A 9,271-nucleotide genomic window follows, 5' to 3' on the forward strand; every position below is an offset into this window, starting at 1 on the left:
TCTGGGGGGCTGAGGATTCTGGGGGGCTGAGGATCCCGGGGAGCTGGGGGATCCCGGGGGGCTGAGGGATTCTGGGGGGCTGAGGATTCTGGGGGGCTGGGAAATCCCGAGCAGCTGAGGGATCTGGGGTGATCCCAGGAGCTGAAGGATCCTGTGGCATCCTGAGGGTCCCGTGGAGCCAGGGGAGCTGGGGGGTCACAGGGAGCTGGAGATTCTCGGGCTGCCCCACATCCCGGGAGGTGAAAAGCAGCCCGAGGGTCCCCCCGGTGCTGGGCACAGCCCTGGCAGGGCTGCGGTCCCGGGGGGGTTTGGGAGGGGCGGGGTGAGCTGCAGCGGGGCCGGTGGTGCAGGGACTGCTGTGGAGCCCGAGGGGGAGCAGGGGGGGCGTGGGGCTGCTCAGGGGTGTGTGCACATCTGGGTGAGTGTGAGTGCACAACTGGGTGTGACAGAGTGCACATCTGTGTCAGTGTGAGTGCACATCTGGCTGTGAGAGTGTGTGACTGTATATGTGTGTTGTGTACACCTGTGTGTGTGTGTGTGTGTGAACAGGTGGGTGAGTGTGAGTGCACATCTGGGTGTGAGTGCAAATCTGTGTGTGAGTGCACATCTGTGTGAGTGTGAAAGTGAGTGCACATCTGTGTGTGCGAGTTCACATCTGTGTGTATGTGAGAGTGTAAATTATGTGTGTGAGTGCCTGAGTGCACATCTGTGTGTGTGATTGCACATCTGTGTGTGTGAGTGTGTGAGTGCACATCTGTGTCTGTGCAGGTCCGTGTGTGTGGACACCTCCTGTGTGTGTGTGCAGTCTCAGCAGGGCTGTGCACACTCCTGTGTGTGTGCACACATGCGCAGAGGTCCCTGTGTGCACACCTGTGCGTGCACACGTGTGTCCTGTGTGCACAGGCAGAGCGGGGGGGGCCATCCCATGTGTTCCCACCCAGGCCCAGGGTCCCAGCCCAGCAGTGTGTGACTGTACATGTGTATTGTGTACATCTCTGTGTGTGTGATTGCACATCTGTGTGTGTGAGTGTGTGAGTGCACATCTGTGTCTGTGCAGGTCCGTGTGTGTGGACACCTCCTGTGTGTGTGTGCAGTCTCAGCAGGGCTGTGCACACTCCTGTGTGTGTGCACACATGCGCAGAGGTCCCTGTGTGCACACCTGTGCATGCACACGTGTGTGCTGTGTGCACAGGCAGAGCAGGGTGGGGCCATCCCATGCGTTCCCACCCAGGCCCAGGGTCCCAGCCCAGCTCAGGGACCCTCAGGAGCTGCCACCCCTGTCCCCAGCCCCAGCCAGCAGGGCAGGGCTGGGTGCCCCCCGGGGTTCTGGGCGCCCTGCCAAGGTTGTGAGTGCCTTCTCAGGGTGTCCCCAGGCCTGTGGGTGTCCCCAGGGTTCTGGGAGTCCCCAAGGCTGTGATGTCCCCAGGGCAGTGGGTGTCCCAGGGTTGTGATGTCCCCAGGATTCTGGGAGTCCCCAGGGCTGTGGGTCTCCTCAGAGTTCAGGTGTTTCCCAGGGCAGTGGGTGCCCTCTCAGGGTGTCCCAGGGCTGTGGGTGTCCCAGGGCTGTGGGTGCCCCCCTGCCCCCCTGCCCGTGTCTCACCAGGGAGGTGCCGCCGGTGTCGGGTGCAGCCGCGGGCTCCTCGGGCTCTCACAGCTCTGCGCTGCTCGGGGAGGGGACAGGGGCTCTGCTCCCCCAGGTCTGCCCCCTCACCTGTCCCCACTGTCCCTGCTGTCTCCGAGGCCTCCACCTCACTCAGCAGAGCCAACAGACTCCTGTCTCCTGTCCTTTGCCTCAGCCAGCACCGTGCTGTGCCCCTCACCCTGGCATCCTCTCCCAACGCTGTCCCTTCTCCCAGCCCCACCACCGATGGGATCCTTCCCCTCTGCCCTTTTATACCGTCTTTGTTCATATGACAAGCACGTGGGAAACCAGAGCAGAGCTTGGAAAAAAGCTCCTTAAGATGCTTTAATTCAGTTTCCTGGATCCCATGACTGAGCTCGGCCTCTGAACGCGGTCTCATGACTGTGGCACACAGGCCCCGGCCATCAAAAGCCTCATTTATGCCCCAAATGAGACTTAAACCCCTCTTGGCCGGACACCCGATGCCCCCCATGCCCAGCCTGGGCCCCCCTGGCTGAGGGCTTCAAACCTGCCCTGACCCTGCTCTGCTCTGGCTGCAGGAGGGACTCCAGGGACACTCAAGGCCTTGGCTCTGCCTGTCCCTCCAGGGAAAGGACACGGCAGAGTCCCCATCCAGGTACCAAAACTGTCCAGCCTTGTCCCCAGCCAGTGCCCTTCCTTCACCCCAAACTGCAGCACCAGTGGAGGGGACAGAAATGTGATCCCAGAGGGGACAGAACTGTGATCCCAGAGGGGACAGAACTGTGACCCCAGAGGGGACAGAAGTGCTGTCCCAGTGGCTCATGGCCCAGGCTGGCCCCAGGTGGGGGTTCCTGTGCCCAGGACCCCCAGCCCACGCCCTCTGAGGCCCCTGCAGCCCTCGCAGGGCTGAGTGCTCCTCTGTCCCTCCTCGCTCCAGCTGCTGAGTGAGGATGGAGCCTCCACCCTGGGCCAGATCCAGACCCAAAGCCCTATCCCTGATCCCAGTCAGGGCTCCCCACCATGGAGGGGGCACCCAGCAATGTCCATCTCCATGGACTCCCATACTCCAACCTGGCTCTAGACTTTGGGGATCAGGCTGAACTTTCCTGACCTTTTGCCTTTGTTTTAAATTGAGACACAGGAAAAACAACCTCGAGCCACCTCAACATCCCCCCAAACCCAAGGAGCTCTGAGCCACCCTGCTGGCGAGGCAGAGCTGGCCTGAAGCATCCGCAGCTGGACAGGAAACAGGCAGCAGTAAGAGGATAAAAATACCCTGGGTGCACACAGGACGTCTCTGTGCCAGGATTAGGGAGCCCTGGGACAGAGGGAACCGGGCTGGGTGGCTTTGGCTTCCCACACACGTGTGAGCCCAAGGCTCCCAAACCACCTGGCCACTGCTGGCAGAGGGATGGGGAAGGAAGGAGTGGGGATTGTGTGGGGAGAAGCCAAACATCCCAGCTCCTGGACCCCAAAATCCCCCTGGAAATGAGTGAGCCCCTCCAGAGCCATCCAGTCCTCTACCAGCTCCTGCACAGCCCCAGCACCAAGGAAGGGCCATCCCTCCTCCTCAGGAACACCCTGCTCTGCTCCTGGGGGAAAGGAGGGATGTGTGGGGAGCAGGGGGTCCCATGCCCCCCACCTCAGACCCCCCCAGCTCCCAGCCCCAAACAATAGGTGCATTGGAGTGCTCAGAGCGTGGGGGTGCAGCAGGGCCCCTGCCTGGCCCTGAGCCCCTAAGGAGATTAAATCCCTCCTCACATGAGCCTAGCGGGCCCCAGGGCCTCGTGTCGGGGCCAGGACGCCGGGAGGACAGGGACAGGGAGGGGAAGGGCAGAGCAGTGTTTTGCTGTTTGGGCTGGGGCCAGGCATGTCCCAGGGGCAGGAAAACACACAGACAAGCAGCTCTTCCTGGGGTGTAAGAGCAGGTACTGTCCCAAAAATCACCAGCCTGAGCCTCTGCCTTTCCCTGGGGCAAATTTCCTGTGGGAGGACTCCATGGGACACCCCTGCACCTGCCCCCATGGCCAGTGCACCCCCAGAATCACTGAGGTCCCCACACAGCTCTGGTCAGAACTGGGCACAGAGCAGGTCAAAAATAGTTTGCTCTCCCCAGGACCATCCCAGGGACCCCAGGACCACCCTCACTGGGCTGGCCTGGTGCAGAGCAGGCCATGGGGGTGTCCCCCTTCCCGTGGCACACCCAGTCCCCCCTGCAAGGCTGAGGCCATCCTCCACCTCTGCACCCGAGATCCCATGGGACCCCCTAGTGACACGGGAATGGGTTCCTGCTGTCCCCAAGTCCCACTGGACACACAGACCTTTGCAGACTTGTCCCAGGGGCTGAGGACATCTTCCCTCTCCCACTGGCACCTTGGGGTCACCCGGTCCCCAGAGGAGGGTGACAAGCACTGGGGATCTGGCCAAGGGCAATCCTGGGAAGGTGCTGAACAGGGGGAAGGTCGAGGGGCCGGACACACTGGGGCTGGGTCAGGGGCAGGAGCCCCCAGGGGCAGCCAGGGAAAGGGCACACACAGGTGAAACGTTAAACCTCTGCTCTTTATTTGCTGCCTGCTTCCCTTGCCCCGCTCCCCGGGCGAGTGGTCCCGAGGTTTCCAGGGGTGACTGAGCACCAGGAGTGCTCTGGGAAGGCTGAGCAGCGCCAGACTGGAGGAGGTGTGGGGCAGGGGGGCACCTCCTCCATGCATCCCCATAGTCCCCGTGGGGACACGGCTCTGCCCCAGCCGCGGGGTGAACACCGGGCACCGCCAGCGCTGGCCCCGGGAAAGCTCCATGGAGAGCAGGAACTGCCACCTCCTGTGTCCCACCCACAGGGACGCCGGCAGGGCCGGGGCCCCAGCCCCTCTCCAACTCGCCTTATTGCTATGGTCAGAGCAGCAGAGCGGCCGGGAGGGGCTCGGGACTTCGCCGGTTTGGGAGAGGAGACGAGGACATGTCTGAAGCCAAGGATCCACCATCGCAGGGTGGGCTCATGTCTCTGGGAAGGGGCAAGGAGGGAGCTGCCGTCTCTGGCCAGCCAGGCCGGTGGTGCCAGCAGCGCCAGGGCTGGCACCAGCAGGGAGGAGAGCTGTGCTCATGTCCGAGAGCAAACACTGTCCATTGCAGGGCCTCCCGCCCTCTCCTGAGCCTGGAGCAGAGCTGAGCAAACTCGTTACAGCTCCAGCAGCAGGGACCAGGGAGAGCTACTGGGAGAACTGGAGGAACAAGCAGAACCCCCCTGCCTGTCCCCTGGCTAGTTGCGTTGGCTGGCCAGCTCCTGGGAGATGAATTTCCGAAGGCGCTCGAGGTACTGGCTGTAGAGTTCAATGTCATTGTGCCCGGCCCCGTCCACCCACAGCGGCTCCACGGCCTTGGGGCAGCGCTCGAAGAGCGCCAGGCCGTGCGAGAAGTCGATGACTTCGTCCTCTGTACCGTGGATGATGAGCACAGGAGAGGTGATTTTGGAGATCTTCTCAATGCTGTCAAAAGGGTGGATGGGGAAGAGAGAGGGGGTAAGCACAGGGAATGAGACATTTCCACTCCTCCTGCCCCCAAAACATCCCCCGGGACAGGGACCAAGAAATGTTCTTTGATCACGGCAGAGCACAGGGACAGGGAGGGACACAGAGCTTCTGCCAAGGAAAAGATCTGCCCCAGTGTGACAGACAAGGAGCAGACAGCAGTGACAACATCCCCGTGGGACCGCGGCAGGCCTGATGGGAACTGCTGCAGGACAGCCCTCCCCTGCTGGGCTGAGGAAGGGAAGCACGGCCGGTCCCAGCCCGTCCCAAAGGCCACGTGAGGCCATCAGGATGCAGAGCGTGGGCTGGTGGCTCCCAGCCACAGCTTCCGGCTCAGGACTGTCCCCTGGGCCCCACGGGCCTGGCTGCAAGGGACAGGCAGAGGAAGAGCTCGTCCTCCCAGCACCCCTCCTGCCATCTGAAGAGCTGGAAAATCCCCAAGGAATTACTCCTGGGGGCCAGAGGGGTCCCAGGACTTGTGACACCTGACAAAGGGCCAGCAGCAAAGTCCCAATGCTGGTGGCCAAAGTCACTGGGACAGGGTGGCCAGGAGGTGATGCCACATGGGGAGTGGGGTACACACATGGCACAGCCCTCAGGAGGGGGCACGGTGACCCCAGGGAGGGCCACAACTCCCAGAGGGCACCAAATACAGGGCAAGGAGATGCCAAAGGGGATATTTAAACCTATCACAAAAAATGTCCCACATGTCACACGTCCCCTGGCTGTGACCAGAGCTGCTCTGGGCACTGCCCCTCCAAACCCCCCCAGCCCTGTGCCCGGGGCACTCACTTGGGGAAGGCATCGAACCAATAGGTCTTCTTGGTGTCGGGGAAGGCGACGCGCATGCCGGAGGTGAGCGGGGAGTGCAGCACGATGGCCGCGCACTCGTAGCGGGAGGCCAGGTCAACCGTGGGCACCGTGCCAATGCTCTGCCCATACAGGATGATGTTCTCCGGGCTGATCCCGTACCTGGCACAGGACAGGGCAGCTCAGTGCCAGGCACATCACCAGGAGATACAGCTCAGTGTTACTCTGGGCCGGTCACTGCATCCACAAGGCTCCTGGCAGGTCTGGGGTCTGTCCCCCTGATCTTGCCCAGCTCCTCATGGCTGGGCCCAGAGCAGCTCCCTGAACTCCTGAAGGACCAGGGAGCAGCCAGGGCTGAGCTGCCAGGCAAGTTCTGGGCATGTCAAGGCTTTCCCTCACCAGATCAGGGTTATAGGGTCTGCAGCCATGTGGGGCAGCCCCAGCACTGGGTCACACCGTGAGCCAGGCCCGAGGAAAAAGAGGCAGAGCCTGGCACAGGACTGTACCCCAAGCCTGGCAGGGGAACCAGAGCTGAGCCTGGCACAGGAACCAGAGCTGAGCCTGGCACAGGACTGTACCCCAAGCCTGGCAGGGGAACCAGAGCTGAGCCTGGCACAGGAATCAGAGCTGAGCCTGGCATGGGGCTGCACCCCAAGCCTGGTAGGGGAACCAGAGCTGAGCCTGGCATGGGGCTGCACCCCAAGCCTGGCAGGGGAACCAGAGCTGAGCCTGGCACAGGAATCAGAGCTGAGCCTGGCATGGGGCTGCACCCCAAGCCTGGCAGGGGAACCAGAGCTGAGCCTGGCACAGTGAGACAGGAAGCACAGCTTGTGCCAAGGTCATGCCCCACAGCATCCCTGCCCCTTGGATCCCCCAGCTGCTCCTTCTAGAGTTTTCCAACCACCCCTTCCTGTCTCAAGCGGCGCAGGGCTCCCCTCCTGGGAGATTTCCTGTTTTGCAGCCTGCTGGAGCCCAGGGTTTCCCCGTGCTCCCTGCCCTGGCGCTCACCGTGTGCGCAGCGCCTGCCACGCAGCATCGATGTCGGAGTAGAGGTTGCGCTCCGAGGGCTTGCCCGTGCTCACGCCGTAGCCAGAGTAGTCGTAGGAGAAGATGTTGCAGTTGATGCGGGTGCCCAGCCCGATGTAGAAGCTGCTCATCTGCCCCAGGTCCACGGCGTTGCCATGGGAGAAGAGCACGGTGTACCTGGGACACGGGCACGGAATGTTAATCCTGGGCTCTGCCGGAGCTCCGGCAGGAAATCCCCCAAGGCCAGCAACCAAACCCCTCCAGCCACCAAGGGAGGCCCTTGTGACACCCCCAGGGACACCCAGACCCTTCTGCTGCCACAGCCAGGGGCTCACTCCCAGCAGGAACAGGCAGCTTGAAGGCAGGATGATGATTCTGTTCAAGTTTTTGAGTCTATTTTTGGTAAAAAGCTCAGGATTTGGGGCCGTTTGCCCAATGGGGATTTCAAGTAAGAATTCTGACAGCGGGTTTTTTCTCTCCTGAGCCTGGCAAGACACCAGATGCTGAGAGAGAAGTGAATTGTGGGAGTGACAAGGCACAAGAAATTTCCACCATAAGGGGAAAAACAATGTTAATCATAAAAATTAACACTAATAGCAGACTGATGAGAGCTTGGCTCCCTTCTGCCAGAGGGAGGGAGCAGGACCCACTCCCTGCTGAGCCCCTGCAGCTGGTCTGAGGGGTCTGTGGCCAGGCTGAGCCTCCAATCCTGGCCTGGATGCCCAGGGAGGCCCAGCTGGAAGTCAGTGACAGGATGAGCTGGGGGAGGTCAGACCAGCAGCATTTGATACCCCACGGTTTGGCAGGCCTGCTTCCCCCAGCCCAGGCTCTCCCCTCCAGCCCTGCAGCCTGGCATGCTGGTCTTTGAGGACCTGTTGCTCCTGGGAGGATGTAGTGAAGGGCTCAGCTGGGGTGACCTGGCCTCCCTCTGCACCTGAACCCCCAAACTGCGCCACTGCTCGGGGAGCAGCTGCCAGGTCCCCTCCTGTCTCCTCCTGCCCAGGCACTGGCAGCAGGTTGGGCTCTCCATCTCTCACTCCAGGGTGCCAGTTCACAGACCCACAGGAGTGAGCAAACCCCTCCTGGCTTTCACTCCCATCACTCATTTCCTACAGGAATCAAACGTCCCAGTGAACTTGACTAAGCCAGGCTCTCCTGGCTGGCACGGGCAGTTGCCCATCTCATGGTCACCACAGGGCTGGGCACAGGGAGAAGCAGCTGGTGCAGCCACCCCAGTGCCCCCTGAGCACCAAGCTCTGTGCAAACAACTGGAGCATTGCCTCACTGCTGTGACACTGGGGGACTGTGACACTGCCTGGGGAATCCCCACAGCCCTGCAGCCTTGGCTTTGCCCCTGCTCCTGCTTTAACCCCTCTCCCAGGGCAGCCACAAGCCAGACCGGTCCTGGGAGCCCGGCTGGCTCCAAAGGCCCAGGCAGGGCCAGCTCCTCCAGCGAGGCTCAGCCGAGGGGCAAGAGGGGACAAGAGGGGACGGGAGCCCCCAGGGCGGCCCCAGGGCAGCCCAGCAGAGCCGCAGCCGGCGCCCGCCGTGACTCACCTGGCGCCGGGCACGCAGCGGACGTACATGCAGCCGACGCGGTTGCCCCGGCTGCTCTTGGTGACGAACACCTCGATGTTGTCCAGCTCCCGCTGGGAGTACTGGAAATCCGCCCTCTCCTTCAGGTGCAGCTTCCAGCGGGCCGCGGCGCCGCGCAGGGAGCCCGTGCTGCCCACGGGCTCGGGCTCGGGCACCACGGCGTAGGTGGGCTCCGGGGGCAGGAAGGCCAGCTTGGCCGCGATGCGGCTGGGGCAGGGCGGGCAGCAGAAGAGGCAGCAGAGCTGGCTGATCGACAGCCCGTTCATGACGGCGGAGGGGAGGCGGCCGCGCCCGGAGCGAGGGAGGATCCCAGTGGGACAGACGCCCGGTCCTCAGCTGGCCCTGGGCACGGCGGGCGCCGGCCGTGCGGCGCGGGCCGGGGCTGCCGTGTCCATCTGTCCGTCCGGCGGCTGCGGGGGCCTGCGGGCAGGGCGGGGGCTCTGAGGGCTCTGTCCCCTGCTGTCTGAACACAAACGCGCTCCCCGCAGTGTGCCCCCCGCCCCCGCGAAATGCCGGCTCCTGCCGCGTTCGGCAGCCCCCGCGCAGGGGGCGAGGACAGGCGCAGATCCCACCCACGCCACCCCCACGGCTGAGGGGACAAAGGACACGGCTCCCCCGGGGCCACCTGGGTGCCGGCACAGGCGCTCGGGAGTGCCGAGCTCCCGAGGAAAAAGGGGAAAGGGGAGAGAAAAGCGAAAAAAGAAAAAGGGAAAAA

At 63.0% G+C, this 9,271-nt stretch overlaps 1 protein-coding gene across 1 annotated transcript; it reads right to left on the reverse strand.

Moving 5' to 3' along the window:
- Positions 1–4,141: 4,141 nt before the first annotated feature.
- On the reverse strand, positions 4,142–8,980 carry ABHD17A (abhydrolase domain containing 17A, depalmitoylase). Its single transcript, XM_039696770.1, has 4 exons — positions 8,518–8,980; positions 6,943–7,137; positions 5,917–6,096; positions 4,142–5,082 (listed from the first exon to the last, which is right to left on the reverse strand). The coding sequence occupies exons 1-4, from the start codon at positions 8,820–8,822 to the stop codon at positions 4,857–4,859; spliced, it is 906 nt and encodes a 301-aa protein (XP_039552704.1). The 5' UTR covers positions 8,823–8,980; the 3' UTR covers positions 4,142–4,856.
- Positions 8,981–9,271: the final 291 nt, after the last annotated feature.

Source organism: Passer montanus, unplaced genomic scaffold (genome assembly GCF_014805655.1).
Source record: "Passer montanus isolate IOZ18808 unplaced genomic scaffold, ASM1480565v1 scaffold114, whole genome shotgun sequence".
Taxonomy (NCBI): domain Eukaryota; kingdom Metazoa; phylum Chordata; class Aves; order Passeriformes; family Passeridae; genus Passer; species Passer montanus.